This window comes from Salvelinus fontinalis, chromosome 37 (genome assembly GCF_029448725.1).
Source record: "Salvelinus fontinalis isolate EN_2023a chromosome 37, ASM2944872v1, whole genome shotgun sequence".
NCBI classification, from domain to species: Eukaryota; Metazoa; Chordata; class Actinopteri; order Salmoniformes; family Salmonidae; genus Salvelinus; species Salvelinus fontinalis.
Genome location: NC_074701.1, coordinates 8,794,380 through 8,820,482, shown reverse-complemented (window position 1 = coordinate 8,820,482; position 26,103 = coordinate 8,794,380). Strand labels below are relative to the sequence as shown.

General features: G+C 42.0%; 1 protein-coding gene across 2 annotated transcripts; it reads left to right on the top strand.

The window, feature by feature from the left end:
- The first annotated feature begins 486 nt into the window (after nt 1-486).
- On the top strand, nt 487-23,560 carry LOC129836074 (suppressor of fused homolog). 2 transcript variants are annotated; one of them, XM_055901845.1, is made up of 12 exons: nt 487-845; nt 1,278-1,412; nt 11,174-11,310; nt 13,910-14,052; nt 14,189-14,274; nt 14,388-14,460; nt 14,621-14,774; nt 17,188-17,290; nt 17,818-17,952; nt 18,204-18,342; nt 18,430-18,498; nt 21,659-23,560. In XM_055901845.1, the coding sequence occupies exons 1-12, from the start codon at nt 694-696 to the stop codon at nt 21,746-21,748; spliced, it is 1,416 nt and encodes a 471-aa protein (XP_055757820.1). In that variant the 5' UTR covers nt 487-693; the 3' UTR covers nt 21,749-23,560. The 2 variants fall into 2 exon arrangements, with proteins under 2 accessions (XP_055757820.1, XP_055757819.1); XM_055901844.1 differs by having other exon boundaries at nt 14,618-14,774.
- The last annotated feature ends 2,543 nt before the right edge of the window (nt 23,561-26,103 follow it).

Genomic DNA, 26,103 nt, shown 5'->3' with positions numbered 1-26,103 from the left:
AGTGTTAACCCTGGGGTCATGGCTAAATTACCAATCTGGTCCTCATGCCATAATGGCCACCTATTCAACTCCAGCTTCCAATTGGCGCATTCATCACTTCTCCTCCCACCTGTAACTCTTCCCCAGGTCTTTGCTTTAAAAGATAATACTTATTTTCACAGTCAATTTACATTGGAAATAACTCTGTATTGGAAACAAATATCATATGTGGCATAGGTGAGAAAATAACTGCAACTTAATAAACACACACACAATATGATACATTTCAATACGATCAAAAACTGGGGATAGTTTTTAAATCCATCAATCTTGCTCTTATTAAACAGGTAAACATATTGATTGACAATTATTTAGCCAAACACAACTCTGTATTTGGATCCGCCTACCAAATACTGCCACTTTGATTGGATTAAGCAAATGTCACTCAAGCCGTTCCTCCCTTCCTTTCAACAGCTCCAACCAATGAGGGAAGTTTGCATAGGTGGAGCGAGCAACAAGTCACGCAGTTGAGTAGGGCAAGGAACAGGGGGCCGATAGTAAAAAAAACATATTGGAAGCAATATCAACAAAAACAAAAAATACAGGGACTGTTTCATCAACCAACACTAAACCAAGGGACCCTTTCTTATCTTCGCGAAGAAAGTAATTTCTGTCGCCCTTTCAGGTATTACCACATTTAAAAAAAAAGCTGGGATGGACGAGGTGCGGCCTATCAACGGACCAGCAGCAGCCCCTGGGCTGGCGTCAATCTTCCCCCCGGGTCTGCAGGCAATCTACGGGGAATGCAGGCGCCTCTACCCCGACCAGGCCAACCCCTTACAAGTTACAGCCATTGTCAAATACTGGTGAGGAGATGGCTAACGACGTCTTATTATGGATACATTTCTTTGCAACAACGTCGGATTCCTCGAAAGCTAGCTAGGCTAACTTGGATTGCAATGTTGTTAGTTACGTTAGCTAACATAATATATGTTGAAAACGCTACGCTTAGTTACCTAGCTTGCTAGCCAGAGAAAACATGTGATGTGATTACTCTTTATTGTTGACCAAATTACCAGTGAGGAATGGGGCTGGAGAAATGTAACATTAACCACTAAACGCCTACAGAGTTTGTAAACAAACAATGGTGTGTAAATCGCCTCATATTTTGGGTTGTGAGTGCAACTATTAGATAGTTGTCCTAAGCTTATTAGACATGAAATAATCAATGGTAATATAATTATTTAAAATGGGAGTAAATATTGCAGATCGCACTTATCAGTGGTGTGTCTCTACAGGTTAGGGGGTCCTGATCCATTGGACTACATCAGTATGTACCGTAACGTGGGCTGTGCAGCGCAGGATGTACAGGAGCACTGGCACTACATCAGCTTCGGACTCAGTGACCTGTATGGAGACAACCGAGTACATGAGTAAGTATTGTACGTCAGGTTAAAGCTCCATCAGACCAGGTTACTAAGAACACACACACATGGTTTGTGCAGCTGTTGTTAACTCATTTTCATTCCGTTGTATCATCCTGCAGAATCAACATTGAGACACTAACACACTCCACTTGTATTTTTCGTGTTCCTCTAAAGCAGTTATGTCAAGCCAACAGCTTTCACCCCCGTTTGTTCTTGATTAGACTTGCCAGCGCTGAACATATTATTTTCTGTTATATAAATTACACAACTTTCTCCAGGTCCAGAAAGACCTCAGGAAAGTGGTGTAATTTAAATAAAACCAGAGAGGAAGAGGCAAACTTTAGGCTACTTTGGTGAATTTACGAGGCATACAAGATGAGATACAGATTACCAAGACATAGGCATACCGCGGTTCTTTCTGCCTGCCCCCTCCTCTTTCTCCCTTGTGCTGGCAGCATCACATTAGTGGAAACCAAGACCGTTCTCTGGGCAGGCCTGATTGTCAGGGACAATTTTAGCTAACCTTAACCTAATTCTCCTACCCTGCTGCGTAAGTTCTCCTAACCTGCTACAAAAAGGCAATTATGCTACTCAAAACTGGGAGACCTGTCCTCAGAATAGTCTTGGTTTCCAGTAATGCAATACAGCCTCGCGCTGGCCCACCTGCTCTTTCTCTTCGCTAATGATGCCGAGTGTGTGTTCAGTTTTCGGTCTGTTGCGTTTTAGAATTTCCTAGCCTATTCATTGATGATAGGCCGTGCTTTACTGAAGTTGCAAGACATTAAAAGGCAAGAAATTCTGATCAAATCTAATTTGCATAATACATAATGTAAAAATCTGACTAAGATAGAGATATCTGTTTTTTGCATGGGGCTGTGTCTCAATGGCGGCCTTCAGCATCTGCGGTGCAAGGTGGCCGAGCTACGGCTATTAGGCCCATGATCTACTATGGTTAGGCCCACAAACTACTATGACCACTCCATGGAGAGATGAGACTCTCACGAACACGATGGTGTTCTCTGTTTTGCTCTTCGACACCCACAAGTGTCACAGAATCATTGGTATAACTTTTAATCTCCCCCTCCGGGCTTAGACACTAAAGTATTGATTGCTACTCATACAAATAAGATGATTTCTTAATACGTTTGAAACAAGGTCCAGTTGTGGCTGCAACCGGACTAGATTGTGAACGACTCTTGGCGGAATGCATTGCTTGACTGCCGTGAGGGTGAAAAGTAGCCTGACGACTCGTACCGTCGTTCGCTACATACTGCTGCAGAGAAGAAAGTAACGTCTGTGGCATAGCGTTTGGCCGGAGCCTGGGTAACCGGGCATGGTGACAATCAGTCGTTCGCGAACTGCAGCCCCCCAAATGATGAGTTTGAGTTTGTTTGGCATTGTACACAGCAGAGGCTGTGTACAATGCCTTCGGGAAAGTATTCAGACCCCTTGACTTTTTCCAAATTTTGTTACTTATTCTAAAATGTGCCTTAAACAAGTTTGTTATGAAAGTTCACATGTTTACCTTCAAATGGCACTCCTGTGAAGTAGTGACGCGCGACATACACCTAGTTATTTGAAACAAGTCAAATTTTGTTATGGTACAGCCTTATTCAAACATTTATTTTCCCCAGCAATCTACACAGAATACCTCATAATGACAAAGTGAAAAAGGTTTTTAGAAGTGTTTGCAAATGTATTTAAAAAAAAACATGAAAGGCACCTAAAGACTCTCAGACCATGAGAAACAAGATTCTCTGGTCTGATCAAACCAAGATTGAACCCTTTGGCCTAAATGCCACGGGTCACGTCTGGATGAAACCTGGCACCATCCCTACCGTGAAGCATTGTGGTGGCAGCATCATGCTGTGTGGATGTTTTTCAACGACATGGACTGGGAGACCGGCAAAGATGAACGGAGCAAAGTACAGAGAGATCCTTGATGAAAACCTGCTCCAGAGTGCTGAAAATTGCTCTGCAGCAAAACTCCCCATCCAACCTGACAGTGCTTTGAGGATCTGCAGAGAAGAATGGGAGAAACTCCCCAAATACAGGTGTAACAAGCTTGTAGGTCATATCCAAGAAGACTCAATGCTGTGATCACTGCCGAAGTTGCTTCAACAAAGTACTGAGCAAATGTCTGAATACTTAGGTAAATGTGATATTTCAATTTTTTATTTTTGATACATTTGCAAAAAAATCTAAACTAGTTTTTGCTTTGTCATTGTGAGGTATTGTGTGTAGATTGATGAGGGGGGAAAACAATTTAATTACATTTAGAATAAGGCTGTAACGTAACAAAATGTGGAAAAAGTATAGGGGTCTGAATACTTTCTGGAGGCACTATGTTTTTGTTCTACAAAGCTGTGTCCATAAAATTCAATAATCAATTAATTGCAGTCATTCTTGGACCATGCGATAAATTAGCTGTTCTAAACATAAAGAAACGTATTTTGTTTCTTTATGCTCATGATCTATTTTCCTGTGCGTATATGGCAGATAGTTGGTGGTCAGATCATGTCTCTGGAGTCGCTGAGCCGGAGGAATGTGCAATGCTATTGATCCAGCTGTAGGACTCATTGCAGCCAGCGCTAGTAGGTCAAACCCATATCTCAGTCGGTGAAACAAATGACTAAAATCAGGGTTCGCACTAGAAGGTCGGCCGATTAATCGGAATGGCCGATTTCAAGTTTTCATAACAATCGGTAATCGCAATTTTTGGACACCGATCATGGCCGAGTGGTTCAACGGGTGGTTTAACAAGCGCATTCGTGAAAAAAGCACCGTCTTTGCACCTATGTGCACCTAACCATAAACATCAACGCCTTTCTTAAAGTCAATACGCAAGTATATCTTTTTAAACCTGCATATTTAGTTAATATTGCCTGCTAACATGCATTTCTTTTAGCTAGGGAAATTGTGTCACTGTCTTGCGTTCTGTGCAACAGAGTCAGGGTATATGCAGCAGTTTGGGCCGCCTGGCTCATTGCGAACTGTGTGAAGACCGTTTCTTACTGACAAAGACAACCAACTTCGCCAAACGGGGGATGATTTAACAAAAGCGCATTTGCGAAAAAATCACAATCGTTGCACGAATGTACCTAACCATAAACGTCAATGCCTTTCTTAAAATAAATACACAGAAGTATATATTTTTAAACCTAAATATTTAGTTAAAATAAATCCAGGTTAGCAGGCAATAACTAGGGAAATTGTCACTTCTCTTGCGTTCATTGCACGCAGAGTCAGGGTATATGCAACAGTTTGGGTCGCCTGGCTCGTTGCGAACTAATTTGACAGTTATGTCATAACTAATTTTCCGTAGTTATGACATAACATTGAAGGTTGTGCAATGTAACAGCAATATTTAGACTTATGGATGCCACCCGTTAGATAAAATGTGGAACGGTTCCGTACTTCACTGAAAGAATAAACGTTTTGTTTTCGAAATGATAGTTTCCGGATTTGACCATATTAATGAGCTAAGGCTCGTATTTCTGTGTGTTATTATGTTATATTTAAGTCTGATTTGATATTTTATAGAGCAGTCTGACTGAGCGGGGGTAGGCAGCAGCAGGCTCGTAAGCATTCATTCAAACAGCACTTTCGTGCGTTTTGTCAGCAGCTCTTCGCAATGCTTCAAGCATTGAGCTGTTTATGCCTATCAAGCCTATCAACTCCTGAGATTAGGCTGGTGTAACCGATGTGAAATGGCTAGCTAGTTAGCGGGGTGCGCGCTAGTAGCGTTTCAATTGGTGACGTCACTCGCTCTGAGTCCTTGAAGTAGTTGTTCCCCTTGCTCTGCAAGGGTCGCGGCTTTTGTGGAGTGCTGGGTAACGATGCTTCGAGGGTGGCTGTTGTCGATGTGTTCCTGGTTCAAGCCCAGGTAGGGGCGAGGAGAGGGACGGAAGCTATACTGTTACACTGGCAATAATAAAGTGCCTATAAGAACATCCAATAGTCAAAGATATATGAAATACAAATGGTAGAGAGAGAAATAGTCCTATAATAACTACAACCTAAAACTTCTTACCTGGGGATACTGAAGACTCATGTTAAAAGGAACCACCAGCTTTTATATGTTCTCATGTTCTGAGCAAGGAACTTAAACGTTAGCTTTTTTACATGGCACATATTGCACTTTTACTTTCTTCTCCAACACTTTGTTTAATGCATTATTTAAACCATATTGAACATGTTTCATTATTTATTTGAGGCTAAATAGATTTTATTTATGTATTATATTAAGTTAAAATAAGTGTTCATTCAGTATTGTTGTAATTGTCATTATTACAAATAAATAAATAAATCGTCCGATTTAATCGCTATCCGATTTTTTTTGGCCCTCCAATAATCGGTATCGGTATCGGCGTTGAATAATCATAATCGGTCGACCTCTAGTTTGCACAAGGTGCTTAAACTCTGAAATTCATGTACCTTGAAAATCAGACATTTTCTCAAGTTGGTTCTTGAAAACTACTTGAATTAAAATGGAGAACAGAAAATTATCAAATATGTTAATATGGAAAATATTAGAAATGCATTGGTCTTGCAAATTAATTTCCAGGCAGCCAACCAAGTTTTATTTCCTCACGTGTTTTGCACGCTGGTTGCCAGGTGAGCTCGCTTAATCTACCCAGACTGCCACTCAGCTAGGCAGGTACAGAACTGACTGATTAGGCGCCGCCAAACGTCACATTGACAGCTGGAATGTACATTCAATCCTGCCTGGCAGGAAATTGATGTTTATTAATGGGTTTTGCCAGACCCAACCAGGGATTTAGTGGAGAGTAAATGCCATATATGCACCTTTTTATTTGTAAATTAGTTTACTCAACTTTTTATTTAGTTAATTATCATTTACCCACTTATTATTGTGTTCCCAGCGTTGATCAACGCTCAGAAGGCTGAGTTCTAATCGCGCTTCCCTCTGTTAATGAGTGGAATCATGAATGATTCATGTATCTTCATTATGTTTGCCTGCTCCCCCGGATTTTTCTTGTTAGCAGTGCATTCATTCACCACTCTGCCCAATGGAAAACTCCACCCACGACATAGGCCAAGATGTGAAACAAACTACCTTAGCCCAGACCTACAGTGTCAAGTAGCAGAGAGATACCTCGACTCCTGCCGTTTCAACAGACATCCCCCAAATAAAAACCCCTCACTCTCGAGAATAAGTGTATAACTGGTAAATAGTCGCTGATAATTCAGTCAGATGTCTAGCTAGCTAGGCAGCTCAAGGGCTCTGGCTATTAGCCAGGTAGCTAGCTATTACTAGCTGGCTAGAAAGATGACGTTCGACGCTAAAGTTGAACGGAGCCTGACCTCAGCAGGAGCAGTTTGCTGAAATTAAGCTAGCTAGAATCACAAAATGGGTTACTAAACTCAGCAAAAAAAGAAACGTCCCTTTTTCAGGACCTTGTCTTTCAAAGATAATTAGTAAAAATCCAAATAACTTCACAGATCTTCATTGTAAAGGGTTTAAACACTGTTTCTCATGCTTGTTCAATGAACCATAAACAATTAATGGACATGCACCTGTGGAACGATTGTTAAGACACTAACAGCTTATGCAATTATGCAGCTATGAAAACGTAGGCCACTAAAGAGGCCTTTCTACTGACTCTGAAAAACACCAAAAGAAAGATGCCCAGGGTCCCTGCACATCTGCGTGAACGTGCCTTAGGCATACTGCAAGGAGGCATGAGGACAGTAGATGTGGCCAGGGTAATAAATTGCTATGTCCGTACTGTGAGACGCCTAAGACAGCGCTACAGGGAGACAGGACGGACAGCTGATCGTCCTCGCAGTGGCAGACCACGTGTAACAACACCTGCACAGGATCGATATATCTTAACATCACACCTGCGGGACAGGTACAGGATGGCAACAACAACTGCCCAAGTTACTCCAGGAACGCACAATCCTTCCATCGGTGCTCAGACTGTCCGCGATAGACTGAGAGAGGCTGGACTGAGGGCTTTGTAGGCCTGTTGTAAGGCAGGTCCTCACCAGACATCACAGGCAACAACGTCGCCTATGGGAACAAACCCACCGTCGCTGGACCAGACAGGACTGGCAAAAAGTGCTCTTCACAGACGAGTCGCGGTTTTGTCTCAACAGGGGTGATGGTCGGATTCGCGTTTATCGTCCAATGAATGAGCGTTACACCGAGGCCTGTACTCTGGAGGGGGATCGAGATGGAGGTTCCGTCATGGTCTGGGGGCGGTGTGTCACAGCATCATCGGACTGAACTTGTTGTCATTGCAGGCAATCTCAATGCTGTGCGTTACAGGGAAGACCTCCCTCATGTGGTACCCTTCCTGCAGGCTCATCCTGACATGACCCTCCAGCATGACAATGCCATACTGCTCGTTCTGTATGTGAATTCCTGCAAGACAGGAATGTCAGTGTTCTGCCATGGCCAGCAAAGAGCCCAGATCTCAATCCCATTGAGCACGTCTGGGACCTGTTGGCTCGGAGGGTGAGGGCTAGGGCCATTTCCCCCCAGAATTGTCTGGGAACTTGCAGGTTCCTTGGTGGAAGAATGGGGTAACATCTCACAGCAAGAACTGGTAAATCTGGTGCAGTCCATGAGGAGGAGATGCATTGCAGTACTTAATGCAGCTGGTGGCCACCACAGAGAGCCTAGGTTAGTAGTACAGTGGTACCCAAACTTGAGGCCCCAGAGAGAGTCTTTCATCTTTTCGAACACATTAGTAACTTGTTTCTCTTCAAATGGGTATAGAATACAATATTTACACTGTCAGAATTCACTACCATGTCAATGTGTTGGGACAGCCTGTGGGACCTAACATTTTGTGAAATATAAAGACAATTTGTATATAAAGACAATTTAATATTATCATGTACACTGAACAAAAATATAAACGCAACATGCAACCATTTCAAAGATTTTTCTGAGTTACAGTTCATATAAGGAAATCAGTCAACTTCATCATTACTGACTTATCACTCATGTACAGTGGGGCAAAAAAGTATTTAGTCAGCCACCAATTGTGCAAGTTCTCCCACTTAAAAAGATGAGAGAGGCCTGTAATTTTCATCATAGGTACACTTCAACTATGACAGACAAAATGAGGAGAAAAAATCCAGAAAATCACATTGTAGGATTTTTAATGAATTTATTTGCAAATTATGGTGGAAAATAAGTATTTGGTCAATAACAAAAGTTTATCTCAATACTTTGTTATATACCTTTTGTTGGCAATGACAGAGGTCAAATGTTTTCTGTAAGTCTTCACAAGGTTTTCACACACTGTTGCTGGTATTTTGGCTCATTCCTCCATGCAGATCTCCTATAGAGCAGTGATGTTTTGGGGCTGTTGCTGGGCAACATGGACTTTCAACTCCCTCCAAAGATTTTCTATGGGGTTGAGATCTGGAGACTGGCTAGGCCACTTCAGGACCTTGAAATACTTCTTACGAAGCCACTCATTCGTTGCCCAGGCGGTCTGTTTGGGATCATTGTCATGCTGAAAGACCCAGCCACATTTCATCTTCAATGCCCTTGCTGATGGAAGGAGGTTTTCACTCAAAATCTCACGATACATGCCCCCATTCATTCTGTCCTTTACACGGATCAGTCGTCCCGGTCCCTTTGCAGAAAAACAGCCCCAAAGCATGATGTTTCCACCCCCATGCTTCACAGTAGGTATGGTGTTCTTTGGATGCAACTCAGCATTCTTTGTCCTCCAAACACGACGAGTTGAGTTTTTACCAAAAAGTTCTATTTTGGTTTCATCTGACCATATGACATTCTCCCAACCTTCTTCTGGATCATCCAAATGCTCTCTAGCAAACTTCAGACGGGCCTGGACATGTAGTGGCTTAAGCAGGGGGACACATCTGGCACTGCAGGATTTGAGTCCCTGGCGGCGTAGTGTGTTACTGATGGTAGGCTTTGTTACTTTGGTCCCAGCTCTCTGCAGGTCATTCACTAGGTCCCCCCGTGTGGTTCTGGGATTTTTGCTCACCGTTCTTGTGATCATTTTGACCCCACGGGGTGAGATCTTGCGTGGAGCCCCAGATCGAGGGAGATTCAGTGGTCTTGTATGTCTTCCATTTCCTAATAATTGCTCCCACCGTTGATTTCTTCAAACCAAGCTGCTTACCTTTTGCAGGTTCAGTCTTCCCAGCCTGGTGCAGGTCTACAATTTTGTTTCTGGTGTCCTTTGACAGCTCTTTGGTCTTGGCCATAGTGGAGTTTGGAGTGTGACTGTTTGAGGTTGTGGACAGGTGTCTTTTATACTGATAACAAGTTCAAACAGGTGCCATTAATACAGGTAACGAGTGGAGGACAGAGGAGCCTCTTAAAGAAGAAGTTACAGGTCTGTGAAAGCCAGAAATCTTGCTTGTTTGTAGTTGACCAAATACTTATTTTCCACCATAATTTGGAAATAAATTCATAAAAAATCCTACAATGTAGGCCTCCCGGGTGGCGCAGTGGTCTAGGGCACTGCAGCGCTAGCTGTGCCACCAGAGTCTCTGGGTTCGAGCCCAGGCTCTGTCGCAGCCGGCCGCGACCGGGAGGTCTGTGGGGCGACGCACAATTGGCCTAGCATCGTCCGGGTTAGGGAGGGTTTGGCCGGTAGGGATATCCTTGTATCATCGCGCTCCAGCGACTCCTGTGGCGGGCCGGGCGCAGTGCACGCTAACCAAGGGGGCCAGGTGCACAGTGTTTCCTCCGACACATTGGTGCGGCTGGCTTCCGGGTTGGAGGCGCACTGTGTTAAGAAGCAGTGCGGCTTGGTTAGGTTGTGCTTCGGAGGACGCATGGCTTTCGACCTTCGTCTCTCCCGAGCCCGTACGGGAGTTGTAGCGATGAGACAAGATAGTAATTACTAGCGATTGGATACCACGGAAATTGGGGAGAAAAGAGGGTAAAATGTTTGTTTTTTTTTAATTAAAAAAATCCTACAATGTGATTTTCTGGATTTTTTTCTCTCATTTTGTCTGTCATAGTTGAATTGTACCTATGATGAAAATTACAGGCCTCTCTCACTTTTTTAAGTGAGAGAACTTGCACAATTGGTGGCTGACTAAATACTTTTTTTGCCCCACTGTATGTAGTGAAACTTGTATTATTGAGTAGATGAATAGTGTTTTTTTTTTTATTAGGTTGTGGTGATATACTGCCTTCTGGTGGCGACTAGAAACAATTGCATAATAGGAACTATTACATATTGATGGTCCTTGTAAATACATTTTAGTGCTTTGAAAAAGACCTACGAACCCTGTAAAAATGCACATGACTGGAGTTGATGCGCAAGGAATCAATTATTTTGGAGTAGACTCTTCTCCACTACGTTACCATCGTTAACAGTTGGAAAAATGACAGAGGAAGGCGAATACTTTGAGAAGTTAAATGACAAGGAAATGTAAACTTTGCGCGGTGGAAGTGAGGCACAGTAATGGTAGTACAGGTGCAATGTTTAACTATTTGGAAGAGACCCAAACCGTTGCATTGTGAATTAATGTGTAATTTTACGAATGTTCTTATAGTTTAAACGTTAAGAACTTTTTTCATTTGTCACATCCCTATTGGAGTAATGGAATTAAGCTAACGGGAAGGCTAATCTGTATTGGGTTTATGTTGTCTTGGGTTGTGTTTACTCATGGTCAAATAAGGACGGCCCAGGGTTTGTTATTTTTGAGAGGAAGACACACACATGCACACCAGAAGAGAGAGGTGGGTTAGACAGCTTGAATTAAGTGTGTGTATTCCATATGTGTATTGTCAGGTTTACAGGTCAGGAAGGCCCCAGTGGCTTTGGCTTTGAGCTGACGTTCAGGCTGAAGAGAGAGGTGGGAGAGACCGCACCCCCTACCTGGCCGGCTGAACTCATGCAGGGCCTGGCCCGCTACGTCTTCCAATCAGGTAAGAACCCAGGCTCTGTGTTTGTGTCTAGTGTGCAAGGGATTTAGTAATTACGGAAGGAAGGATAGGAGATGGTCAGTTATCTACCAATTATAAACCCGGCGCTCTGACCGTTTTGTTACTCTCCACCACACACAGCACAGAGGGCTCTGCTACCCCCATATTGAGATTGACGCATGTCAATATTTGTAACCTTATGTCGCTCTACGTCAGTGACGTTTCGCTTAAGGGGAGCACTCCAGCTTCCAATTGACTCTTTCAACGCCTTGCTTCTCCACCTCAACTTCCTCATGTAGCCTGTAAAAGAGAATGTGTTCTCAGTCAGCTTACCTGGTAGAATAACGGCCAAATAGAAGTAAATGCCTGGGACAAGTTAATGCAGGCAAACTTCAATCCGTTTTACCTCATTTCTATCAGCATGTCACGTGCAACCAGGGGGGAAAAAAACTCTAGACCACCTTTACTCCACAAACACAGATTTTTATTTTATTTTTGTTTTACCTTTATTTAACTAGGCAAGTCAGTTAAGAACAAATTCTTATTTTCAATGACAGCCTAGGAACAGTGGGTTAACTGCCTTGTTCAGGGGCAGAACGACGGATTTGTACCTTGTCAGCTCGGGGATTCGATCTTGCAACCTTTCGGTTACTCGTCTAACGCTCTAACCACTAGGCTATGCTGCCGACTATAGATGCATACAAAGCTCTCCCCCGCGCTCCATTTGGCAAATCTGCCCATGATTCTATCCTCCTTAAGCAGGAAGTACCAATGACTCGCTCAATACGGAAGTGGTCAGATGACGTGGATGCTACACTACAGGACTGTTTTCCTAGAACAGACTGGAATATGTTCCGTTATTCATCCAATGGCATTGAGGAGTATACCACCTCACCCATGATTGGCTGAGATGAGTGGGCTGGACATGCCGAGAGATGAGTTCGGATTGGTCTGCCATGTAGCACGCTTTTGTCGATAACATGAGCTAGTCGGTATGTGTAGGTAATCCTTTTTAACACGGCTTTTTTGGAAAGATATCACATAGTACAACTGCATAAGGGTTGCTCTCCACTTTCAGGAGGACCGAGTTTTTAAATCAGTGGAATTAGGTTATGATAGCTAATTCTGGCATTTGATTGTCGAAAAGACAACTGTCGTATGAAACACTTTTCGCTCTAAGGTCAACCATGGCATCCGTGATAGAGAGGGAGAAGCGTCCTTCCATGTTTACGGGTAAGATAGTCTAGCTAGCTACATTTTCATATATTACACATTTCATCGAAGTCGTTTTAAAGTTAGTGTACTGTTAGCTAGCTAGCTAACATTAGCTGGCTGGCTTGTTAGCTAACGTTACGTGTATGATCTGTGTAGTAATATTATTCATATCTCAGAGCCATTTGCATTGCTACTTATAGCCTAATGTTAGCTAGCTAACAATGAACCTTGTTGGTTAGCTACCTACAGATTTATGCAGAGTAGTAATGTTATGAGTTGGGATTATGGTTCATTGTTTAGCTAGCTAGCTAAATATCTAAACAATGGACTCCACTATGCAAGTAACCATTTCAATAGAATGTTCATGATGTCACTGCAACAACTGTCGATAGACGTAGCCAGAGCGAATTTACCAGCTATCTACTCCGATTTCAGAGCACTGACTGTGCAGAATAACTTTAGAATTTATGAACGCTCAACACCCGTTAAATATGGCCAGTGTCAGTAAACGTTGGCAAAAAAAGTATAATTCAATTGTTGCCAGCAGCACAGTTGCAGGCTCCAACACTCTGGATCACATAAAACAGCCTAACCAGCTCTGCTAGTGTGAGTAAAATGGTCAGAGTGAGCTGTTCTGGAAGTAGCTAGCAATCTAGCCAACTTTAGCCAGTTAGCTTGGGTGCTTGACTACTGCTATTAGGTCTGAACGCTCCGAGATTGAAGCGCTCTGAATTTACGAACGGACGATCTGACAACGCTCTTAGTTTTCGAACGCCCAGAGCACACTCTTGCGCTCCAAATTAAATTTACGAACACACCCGTAGTATAAACCAGCCTTTAGTCTTGAACTCTTTGGTTGTTTAGTGAATGGCCTCGCATGTAAATACTTAGAGATAGGTGGGGTTAAAGCTTAAGAGGGTGTGAACGATACTCAATGGGTGTAGACAACGGAGAGTTCTTCAGTACGTGTACCAAAACATTCAAGGGCCATTTTCTGAAAGTGAGGTTACAAGTTTATCAACTATCAAAGCAGAATTACTTTCCCATTGTTCCTCAACTGTAGTGTATGATATACCATGTTCTAGCTGAGTCTCTACTTTTATCCAATGTGAAAAAACACAGTTTAAAATGTTGCTACATAAGGCAGAATTGAGCCGGTCGGTCACAAATCTGGAAAAAGTAAAGGGGTCTGAATACTTTCCGAATGCACTGTATACACACACTCCCTTTTTTCCTCACTTTCTCCTATCATTCTTACCATCAGACTGAAAGAAAAGTCTGATGGTCTTTTCTCGTTTGCTGTTAGACTAGTGATGAGAACTGTAACGTATTTTCCAAAATATCACAGAGTTGTCTTTGACATCCATGTCTCTCCTCTCTCCTGTAGAAAACACATTTTGCAGTGGAGACCACATATCGTGGCACAGTCCCCTGGACAACAGTGAGTCTCGTATCCAACACATGCTGCTCACTGAGGACCCCCAGATATCGCCGGTCCACACACCCTTCGGCCTGGTCAACTTCCTGCAGGTGAGCTAATCTAGCCCCAGGCTCTCCGGTCTACCCCCTCAACTCCCTCCGTTGAGTCTATAATGGCCTTCTGTGTGTGTTCTTTTACCCTCTTTCTTTTTTTTCTCTGTGTGTTAACTCCCTCTCCTCTCTGTAGATTGTGGGTGTGTGTACAGAAGAGTTGCAGGCGGCCCAACAGTGGAACGGGCAGGGAATACTGGAGCTTCTCCGAGGGGTCCATGTGTGAGTTTGAAATATGAGATACCTCCCTGCCCAGACTACCAGTCTTATTTCACATTAACCCAGTGTGACCGAGTCCATGATTCTCTTTTCTCCTCCATGCCGTCTGTGTTCAGTGCCGGAGGACCCTGGTTGATAACTGACATGAGGAGAGGAGAGACCATGTTTGACATCGACCCGCATTTACAAGTAAGGCTTTGATGAGTTACTTTCGTGTATTAATTCAAATTGTATTTTCATTCAAACAGCGCCACCTGCTGGTTCAGTCCCCACAATGTGTTTGAGTGTGCGTTAATGTGTGTGTGGGCTAGTGTTAAGGTTTGCGTGTGTGTTTGCTCATCCTAAGCAGGAGCGTGTGGACCAGGGTATAGAGACAGAGGGATCCAACTTGAGTGGCGTGAGCGCAAAGTGTGTGTGGGACGACCTCAGCCGACCGTCCGAGGATGAAGAGGACAGCCGCTCCATCTGTATAGGATCTCAGCCACGAAGACTGTCGGAGAAAGGTATAACACACACACACACACCTAACTTATATCCCTATACAATTCTAATGGGCCCTCATAGATCTGACCTGGGTTGTGTCAGTTAGGATCACCACTTTATTTTAATAAAGTGAAATGCCAGAATAATAGTAGAGTGATTTATTTCCGCTTTTATTTATTTCATCACATTCCCAGTGGGTCAGAAGTTTACATACACTCAATTAGTATTTGGTAGCATTGCCTTTAAATTGTTTAACTTGGGTCAAACGTTTTGTGTAGCCTTCCACAAGCGTCCCACAATGAATTTTGGCCCATTCCTCCTCACAGAGCTGGTGTAACTGAGTCAGGTTTGTAGGCCTCCTTGCTCGCACACACTTTTTCAGTTTTGCCCACAAATTTTTTATAGGATTGAAGTCAGGGCTTTGTGATGGCCACTCCAATACCTTGACTTTGTTGTCCTTAAGCCATTTTGACACAACTTTGGAAGTATGCTTAGGGTCATTGTCCATTTAGAAGACACCTTTGCGACCAAGCTTTAACTTCCTGCCTGATGTTTTGAGATGTTGCTTTAATATATCCACATAATTGTACTTCTTCATGATGCCATCTATTTTGTGAAGTGCACCAGTCCCTCCTGCAGTAAAGCACCCCCACAACATGATGCTGCCACCCCCATGCTTCACGTTTGGGATGTGTTCTTCGGCTTGCAAGCCTCCCCCTTTTTCCTCCAAACATAACGATGGTCATTATGGCCAAACAGTTCTATTTTTGTTTCATCAGACAAGAGGACATTTCTCCAAAGTAAGATCTTTGTCCCCATGTGCAGTTGCAAACCGTAGTCTTTTTTTTATGGCGGTTTGGAGCAGTGGCTTCTTCCTTGCTGAGCAGCCTTTCAGGTTCTATCGATATAGGACTCGTTTTACTGTGGATATAATTACTTTTGTACCTGTTTCCTCCAGCATCTTCACAAGGTCCTTTGCTGTTGTTCTGGGATTGATTTTCACTTTTTGCACCAAAGTACTTTCATCTCTATAAGACAGAACGCGTCTCCTCCCTGAGTGGTATAACGGCTGCGTGGTCCCATGGTGTTTATACATGCATACTATTGTTTGTACAGATGAACGTGGTACCTTCAGGCGTTTGGAAATTGCTCTCAAGGATGAACCAGACTTGTGGAGGTCTACAATTGTTTTTTCTGAGGTCTTGGCTGATTTCTTTTGATTTTCCCATGATGTCAAGCAAAGAGGCACTGAGTTTGAAGGTAGGCCTTGAAATACATCCACAGGTACACCTCCAATTGACTCAAATGATGTCAATTAGCCTATCAGAAGTTTCTAAAGCCATGACATCATTTTCTGGAATTCTCCAAGCTGTTTAAAGGCACAGTCAACTTAGTGTATGTAAACGTCTGACCCACTGGAATTGTGATACAGTGAATTTTAAGTGAAATATCTGTCTGTTAACAAGAAATTTGTGGAGTGGTTGAAAAAATAGTTTTAATGACTCCAACCTAAGTGTATGTAAACTTCCGACTTCAACTACATACATACATACATACATACATACATACATACATACATACATACATACATACATGCATACATGCATACAGTGCCAGTCAAACGTGGACACACCTACTCATTAAATGTTTTTTCTTTATTTTTACTATTTTCTACTTTGTAGAATAATAGTGAAGACATCAAAACTATGAAATGACACATGGAATCATGTAGTAACCAAAAAAGTGTTAAACAAGTCAAAATATATTTGAAGTAGCCACCCTTTTCCTTGATGACAGCTTTGCACACTCTTGGCATTCTCTCAACCAGCTTCACCTGGAATGCTTTTCCAACAGTTTTGAAGGATTTCCAACATATGCTGTGCACTTGTTGGTTGCTTTTCCTTCACTCTGCGGTCCAACTCATCCCAAACCATCTAATTTGGTGAAATAGCCCTTACACAGCCTGGAGGTGTGTTGGGTCATTGTCCTGTTGAAAAACAAATGATAGTCCCATTAAGCGCAAACCAGATAGGATGGCATATCACTGCAGAATGCTGTGGAAGCTATGCTGGTTGTGTGCCTTAAATTCTAAATAAATTACTGACAGTGTCACCAGCAAAGCACCCCTACACCATCAGTCCTCCATGCTTCACGGTGGGAACCACACATGCAGAGATCATCCGTTCACCTACTCTGCGTCTCACAAAGACACGGCGGTTGGAACCAAAAATCTAAAATTTCCACTCATCAAACCAACAGACAGATTTCCACCGGTCTAATGTCCATTGCTTGTGTTTCCTGGCCCAAGCAAGTCTGTTCTTTTTATTGGTGTAGTGGTTTCTTTGCAGCAAATCTATCGCTCCTTACGGAGTGATTTTGTGTCCTAATGTTACTGTATGTCCAACAACTAACCCAATGGTTTGTCCACTGCAGATACCGAGCAGATCAGAGAAGCCCTGAGGAAAGGCCTGGAGTTCAACACCAAAGCAGCACTACCCCCTATCAACTCCCAGAAACAAGGACACGACAGGCCTCAGTGAGTACATACCCACGCAGTGCAGCTGCTGTTTACTCACTTTCCCGCTCTAAATGTTCATTCTGAGTCAGCATTGAGGCACACACACGCCACTCTTGTTTTTCTCTCTTTCCTCTCAAGCGGTGATGTCACATCAACAGCTTTCACCCCCTCCTTTGTAGTGTTCTCTAGAGTAGACTGTACACATGCACACACCTCCCCTTAACCCAGCCAGAGACCACGCCATGAGACCCAAGTGTGCACACAGTATTGGGACATTGAACAACACATGATAGGTGTGTGAAATTGTATGTGGTAGAATTCGCCCCCTGGTTTCTCCGTAGACAAACAATGGCCATTTGCAGCGCCAGCCGTATCACAGGTAAGAGAAAGCCGAGATGAGGGGTTAGGTGCTTATGCACATGTCCAGTTCCACAGCAAACTCGTTCACACACTTTATAGGGAGCTACACGCCACCATGGGACTTGTTTCCCCTGAACGTAAAGTGGTCATTTTAAATCTCTTTCTGACTCCCCTTCTTTCTCTAGAAGTCGTAAGGACAGTCTGGAGAGTGAGAGTTCGGCGGCCATCGTTCCTCACGAGCTAGTTCGTACCAGACAACTGGAAAGTGTTCATTTGAAATTCAACCAGGAGTCAGGAACACTGCTGCCCCTCTGTCTCAGGTACACACACACACACACACTGGAGTTGGGGGTGAGCCTTGGTCTTCCCACATACATACAGATTACATAAAACAAGACCAGGGTCATCTGAGCCCTTTGTGTGTGAAAGCCGGTGAGATTGGGAGTGGTGTGTGAGAAAGAGAGACGAAGGGTGAGAAGAAGCAGGTTCTCCAATCCAGCAGACTTCTTACATACAAGTATGTATTCGGTGACGTTTAATGATTGTTGTGCTGGTCATCTTCCATGATTAGGGGTCGTTTGCTCCATGGTAGACACTTCACCTATAAGAGTATAAATGGAGACACGGCCATCACCTTCGTATCCACTGGAGTGGAGGGGGCCTTTGCTACTGAGGAACACCCGTACGCAGCACATGGACCCTGGCTACAGGTAAACACACACACACTGGCTCCTGGTACACACTGCTTCAAGTGCATACTTGCTGCATGTACTTATGTTACCATATCTCCTCCTCAGATATTGCTGACTGAAGAGTTTGTTGAACAGATGCTTGGAGACCTATCGGAGCTCAACACTCGAGAGGAGGTGAGGGGAAACACCTTTTACCATTCTTTACAGGGTTAATATAAAGAATGGAGTGGCTGCGGGTCCGAGTTCTCTGGAACCCTCTTCCCGACAGCTGAAGGCACGACGCTTCTGCGCATGTGTGGGATTCTCTACTTTACGCACAGCACACTCTGCTCTACTCGTTCGTCTGCTCAGAGAACAGGCTACTCCGTGTGATGAATTGAGAATGGTGTTTGTTTAATCAAGTTAGATCAAAGCTCAATCAATGTCTACGTGATCAACGATAGTATTCTACACAAGAGAATATAATACAATATAAGATTACTGTAATACAAAAACACCACATTTTCTTAGGAGATTTATGGATTGTGCGAGTGGTTGCATTTTTCTTTAATGTGGCCAAAATTCAACTGTGCACTAGTGTAGGCAAAATACAGTGTCTTCAGAAAGTATTCATACCCCTTGACTTATTCCACATTTTGTTGTTACAGCCTGAATTCAAAATGGATTAAATTAATTAAATTTTTCCACTTATCTACACACAATAACCTATAATGACACAGTGAAAATGTGCTTTTAGAAACTGTAGCAAATGTATTGAAACTGAAATATCTAATTTACATAAGTATTCAGTCAGTACTTTGTAGAGGCACCTTTTGCATTCATTACGGCTGTGAGTCTTTAAGAGTCTCTAAGAGCTTTCCACACCTGGATTGTGCAACATTTGCCCATTTAAAAATATATAAATATTTTCAAAAATCTTAAAGCTCTGTCAAATTGATTGTTGATCATAGCTAGAAATACATTTTCAGGTCTTGCCATAGATTTTCAAACGGTTTTAGTCAAAACTGTATTGTGGCCACTGTCTTTTTGGTTTGCAACTCGAGTGTAGATTTGGTCTTGTGTTTTAGGTTATTGTCCTGCCGAAAGGTGAATTGATCTCCTGGTGACTTGTGGAAAACAGACTGAACCATGTTTTCCTCTAGGATTTTGTCTGTGCTTAGCTCCATTCCGTTTCTTTTTTATCCTGAAAAACTCCCTGGTCCTTAACGTGATACAGTCACCACTATGCTTGAAAATGTGGAATGTGGTACTCAGTTATGTGTTATGTTTGATGCAAATCCAATACAACACTTAATGTTCAGGACAAAAAGTCAATTTCTTTGCCACATTTTTTTTGTTGCAGTATTACTTTAGTGCCTTGTTGCGAACAGGATGCATGTTTTTGAATATTTGTATTCTGTACAGGCTTCCTTTTCACTGTCAATCAGGTTAGTATTGTGGAGTAACTACAATGCTGTTGATCCATCCTCAGTTTTCTCCTATCACAGCCAATAAAATGTTTAAAGTCACCATTGGCCTCATGGTGAAATCCCTGTGCGGTTTCCTTCCTCTCAGGCAACTGAGTTAGGAAGGACGCCTTTACCTTTGTAGTGACTGGGTGTAATGATCCCCATCCAAAGTGTAATTAACACAATTAATTACACCAAAGTGTAATTAACACCAACAGCAAGGGATATTCAATGCCTGCTTTTAAATATTTTTTTACCCATCTACCAATAGGTGCCCTTTGCAAGGCATTGGAAAATCACCCTGGTCTTTGTGGTTGAATCTGTGTTTGAAATTCACTACTAAACTGAGGGACGGTAACAGTTATCTGTATGTGTGGGGTACAGAGATGAGGTAGTCATTCTGAGATCATATTGAACACTGTTATTGCACACAGGATGAGTCTGCAATGTATTATGTGACTTGTTAAGCACATTTTTACTCCTGAACTTATTTAGGCTTGGCATAACAAAGGAGTTGAATAATTATTGACTCAATACTCCTCCATGCTTCACGGTGGGAACCACACATGCAGAGATCATCCGTTCACCTACTCTGCGTCTCACAAAGACATGGCGATTGGAACCAAAAATCTCAAATTCAAAAATCTCATTCTTATTTTTATTGGTGTCCGTTAGTAGTGTTTTTTTTTGCAGCAAATCGACCATGAAGGACTGATTCACAGTAGATGAACAGTAGATGTGGATGAACTCTGTGAAGCATTTATTTGGGCTGCAATTTCTGAGGCTGGTAACTCTAATGAACTTATCCTCTGCAGCAGAGGTAACTCTGGGTCTTTCTTTCCTATGGCGGTCCTCATGAGAGCCAATTTCCTCATAGCACTTGATGGTTTTTGCGACCTGCACATGAAGAAACTTGCAAAGTTATTGAAATTTCCCAGATTGACATAAGGAAATAAATTCCACAAATTAACTTTTAACAAAGCACACCTGTTAATTGAAATGCATTCCAGGTGACTACCTTGTGAAGCTGGTTGAGAGAATGCCAAGAGTGCAAAGCTGTCAACAAGGCAAAGGGTGGCTACTTTGAAGAATCTCAAATATGAAATATTTTGATTTGTTTTACACTTTTTCTTGCTTACTACATGATTCCATATGTGTTATTTCATAGTTTTGATGTCTTCACTATTCTACAGTGTAGAAAATAGTAAAAATAAAAAATAAAAACTGGAATGAGTAGGTGTGTCCAAACCTTTGACTGGTACTGTATATACATTTGCAAACATTTCTAGGAACCTGTTTTTGCTTTGTCATTATGGGGTATTGTGTTCAGATTGGAGGGGGGGGGACAATTTAATATATTTTAGAATAAGGCTGTAACATAACTAAATGTAGAAAAAGTCAAGGTCCTGAATTCTTTCCGAATGCACTATAATTCAAATCAACACTCATAAATGCATATTTCCATGAAACTGATTGAGGTCAAAAGTTTGGTATGCAGATGCTGCATGGACGTTTCACCAGTAAAACTTGGAGAATTATCACTCACGATTGACGGTGAGAAATGTGAAGGGAGGGTGACCATGAACATGTGCGCATAAAGTAGAGGTAAAGAAATGCATGCGCCGAATGTGATTAGGATCTCTGGCTCTTGGGAAGGCTTCCGGGGGGGGACTACCTATGGATCTGCATCCTCGGCCTATAAAGAAGCTGTTCTGTAATATTACGGTTGCAAAATTACAGAAAAGTTCCTTGATTTTTCAGAAATCCTGGTTTGAGGATTACGGTAATAACCAGGGAAGGAAAAACCCTGCAAAGTTTCTGGAATTTTAACTTTGTTCTGGGTCTATCATTAAATGTTTTTCTCCTGTTTTGATTCCTCCTTCCAGACCAAGTTACCGAAAGAATATAGCTGGCCAGAGAAGAAACTGAAGATCTCGGTCCTGCCTGACTCTGTGTTTGACAACCCTCTGCAGTGAGACTGGGATCCACTCCTCTTTTCAGAATACTCTGGACCTCCTTACACAGTCAGTTCCCATGGATGGACCTGTTCACCCAGCCTTTAAATGTGTCATGTTCATTAGGACAAATTGTAGCAAAGTGTTTTGCAACAGAATATGAAAGCAAGTTTTTATTTTTTTATATTGGACATGTTCAGATAGTAGCTCCTGTAACACACACGTTTCGGACATTTATCTCTCATTTTGTGCCTACTGAACACAACCATGCTCTTTTCCAGGGGCTCTGGTCTGCCTTGTATACCCAGGGCGAGAGAACCTGACCCAGCTACTGCAGGATGTCTATCACATCTTCCTTTGACTGTAGACTGTTACTGCCTTCTGTCCAACCCACCTGTTTCGACTGGGTTTTTCAACCCTTTAGAACCATCTGTAAATGTTCTGGAAACCTGTTTCTCCAAATAGCTGCCTTGTTAGATGAGACGTCGTTGCCATGCCTTGTGAATGGGTCAAATGTCTAGTTATGAGACATCCACTAGAGTCGATAAGTTTGTAACACAAGCAAAGATGCGGTGTCAGTTGATTTAGTTCAAACATATCTTTGTTTCGGTGGAATTTTGTTTATTTCCATGTGTTCATGAATGTCGCTAATTATAACTGGTGAGGTAAAAAATGATGAAAAACTATACCAAATCGATTCATTTTTAATTGTTGATCATCTCTCCTTGCCGTTATCGTTCACCTGATGAGATCTTATTTTTATTTTGTCTGGGCAAGAAAAGTTTGACCCCTGGCAAAGGGTGCCATTTTGGATGCCGACTCTGTGAAAATCAATCAAAACTACATAATCCTCTCATTCTATTGTGTCTGTCAAATCTTAGTTCTCCCTCTTTGCCAAGAGAGACCAATTATTTTATTGAGTAATATTTTTTGTGTTTATTGTTTTCCCTTCATTTGATTTAGATCAAGATTACCCTATTCTGTGACTTGCTCATGAAATGTATGGCTAAAGCTCTACGACCACTTAACTACTATCGGTGGAAAGATTGTGTTTGTAAGAGTTTTTATAAGGGCTGAGAGAGAGTGAAACACGGGAGAGTGTATCATAGAACGTCCCATGTGGCCACACAAAGTTTAGTATAACTTTCTCACTGATTAACAGTTACTGTATTGTGTTTCTTGTCCTTAATTGAATCGGAGTTGATAGAACTCACGCTAATTCCCCCCATCTCTGTGTTTGTTTTTAGGAGGCCAGTAGAACTTGTCAAACCCTTGGTCGACTCCACGTTTCTGATCAATACTTTCTTGGGAACTCATTCTTTTAGTTTTGATACCAAAGCCAAAACTTGTGATACTTTGTCCTTTTATCACTGTCACAATGCGTGTCCTCAACTGTTACATGAATTGTGTTCTCGTAGATTGACTCTCGCTGCCGTTTCAGTCTACCAAGGCCTTTGTGTTTAGACTAAATGTATTGTCTAGACTATCCACTGCCTACTGCTCCTGTATTTTAATGTACATCGGTTTCAATCAAGGGCCTCGGTCTTCATACAGCATCCCAGATATCTCTAATGCCACGACTGCATTCCATAGCTAGATAGTCAACATGAGCTAAGTAACTCTTTCTTCTCTTTCTACAGTGGCCTCCTGTTCACTATGTATTTCACTATGTCTTTCTGTTTCTATTCCTGAGTGAAAATGTAAAAGAGCTTTTTATTAGGGCATTTTTGAAAGGTGAGTTTTGTAGTACTGTTATTTTATAATGAGTGAATGAATTACTGAACTGCCTGTTTCTATGTAATCACAAGTGCATTAAACGTAAATGTACATTAACGTCAGTTGTTTTTGGTCTAATGGTCTATTGACATACTACGGTGTAAATAAATGGAAGAAATGTTCCGGGAGCTTTGGTAACTACGAAGTATATATATTTTTTAAATATGAGTGAGAGCCAGCAAGATGCACATGATGCATCCACTGTAGAGGGAGAGAGGGAGCAATAACGTGGTGCGCATATCTACACGTGATGAACTATGCAATTATCGGTAACCGCTTTTGGGCACTAATTTCAGAATGACTGGCTGAGAAGTATCCAAAAGTACCGGTGAATCTCTTTAATTGTTTCCATATATTGAATATATAATTAGATATGTAGAAATGTGTATTGAATATTTTGGTATTGTTTTGACATGGGAGATTCTCAATTGGGCAAAAGTTCATCCTCTTGTCGACGACTCCGTCCTCCTTTACTTTGTGACTGGGAAACCAATAAGTGGTCTAGGAGGGTGTCAATTGGCTAGTAGGTGAATGGAGGAGTGTCCTCCTTGCCTCTTCCTGCCGAGGAAGCACAAGAGAGTCCTTCGTGGAAGAGTTTGGAAATCTGCCGCGCCCTTTGAATCAGCTCCTGTTTTGTCCGAGGAGAAAAGCATCCATATATTTAAAATAAGTAGCATGTAAAATATACATTTTATCTATAAAATGTCTAGCACAACTAGCTACATTTGTTTACTACTTAACACATTTATTTTGGGATTCCACCCCTGTAAATGTAATTTGCATGATGACCCGCTAGTGAAGGATTTCCTCTTACATTTCCTCTCCTCACTCCCTCTCCTCGATTACCTTTGAACTTTTTCCAAAGGAGGATGGAGGAGTTGAGAAAAAACAATTGCGAATCTACCAATGATTTCCTCTGTAGTATTTTCACCTTGAGACGCTCTGATACATGCATTCACAGTGGTAGGCCTACTTAGGAACAAAGACTGAAGCAGAAAGATAACTTTCATATGATTCCACCCCCCTGGGTATCATAATGAGAATCTGGGATGAGTTGCCCCAGAGCCATATATTGTCTGATATTTTGCAGATGAGTTGTTATTTTAAAGGGTAACTCCCAACCCCGATTTCAGACTTTGCCCAACACCTTAAAACAAAAATGTAATGCATTCAGGTGAGAAGTTGTCGGTGGGTGTAAATGGCACAACAAATACCGGATGTTCCACTGCGAGGTGGAGCAGGTATGTCAGTACTGCTGCTTCTCCCGTTGCTCCTCCAGCGATGGACACGCTGTCTGCGACGCGGAGGTCAGGCACAACGACCTACGGGTAAGTCATCAAGAGGTGGAAAAAGTTGTAAGTGGCAAGGAAGCAGGAAGTAGGCCTGTAGAAGTTGAAACTAACCATTGGTCAAGGGTCAGATACTGTATATCATCCCCCTGATGGATAAGGTTAGGATTAGGGATATTGTCTGATCCTAGAACTGTGTGGTTTGAGACAAGCAGGCAGTCTACCTCTGTCTCTCCAGGTATAAAAATCATACTTTTTTTGTTATTTTTGCTTTGTACTCCAGCACTTTTGATTTGAAATGATACAATGACTTTGAGGTTAAAGTGCAGACTATCAGCTTTAATTTGAGGGTATTTTCTTCCACATCAGGTGAACCGTTTAGAAATTACACCACTTTTTGAACAGTCCCCCCCCATTTTAGGAGACCAAAGGTATTGGGACAAATTAATTTACGTGTAGTCAAAAGTTAAGTATTTGGACCCATATTCCTAGCAAGCAATGATTACATCATGCTTGTGACTCTACAAACTTGTTGGATGCATTTTTTGTTTGTTTTGTTTGTGTTTCAGGTAATTTGTCATCAATAGAAATGAATGGTAAATAATGTATTGTGTCATTTTGGAGTCACTTTTATTGTAAATAAGAATACGTTTCTTAACACTTACATTAATGTGGATTCTACCGTGATTATGGATAGTCTCAAATGAATTGTGAATAATGAGTGAGAAAGTTAGACGCACAAAAATCATACCCCCAAGACATGCTAACATCTCAACATTACAATAACAGAGGTGGTTGGCGTTTTTGGGGGGAATGATATTTATGCCTCTAACTTTCTCACTCATAAGTCACAATTCATTCAGGATTATACGTTTTTCTAAATTAATTCAAAATGAAAACCTGAAATGTCAAAAAGTATTCATAGACTGTGTGCGTAGACTCACTCTGTGTGCAATAATAGTGTTTAACATGATTTTTGAATGACTACCTCATCTCTGTACCCCACACATACAATTATCTGTAAGGTCCCTCAGTTTAGCAGTTCACCCACCCCTCACAGTTTGAGAGCAGTGCTTTCTCTCACTGTATCCAAATCATAATTAAAACATTTGATAAATTATCCAACCCAAATTTAGAATGACAGTCCTTAGTGCTTTACTTTGAGTCTATCATTCGAATTCAAGCCCCTCTACCTAGCCCACATCACGGTTTCAATGTACATTTACAAATGGGACCATATGTTACCGGTAATAACTTTTCTCATTTACAGCCCCCATTTGTCCATGTTTTCCTGTTGCGAGTGGCATGGTA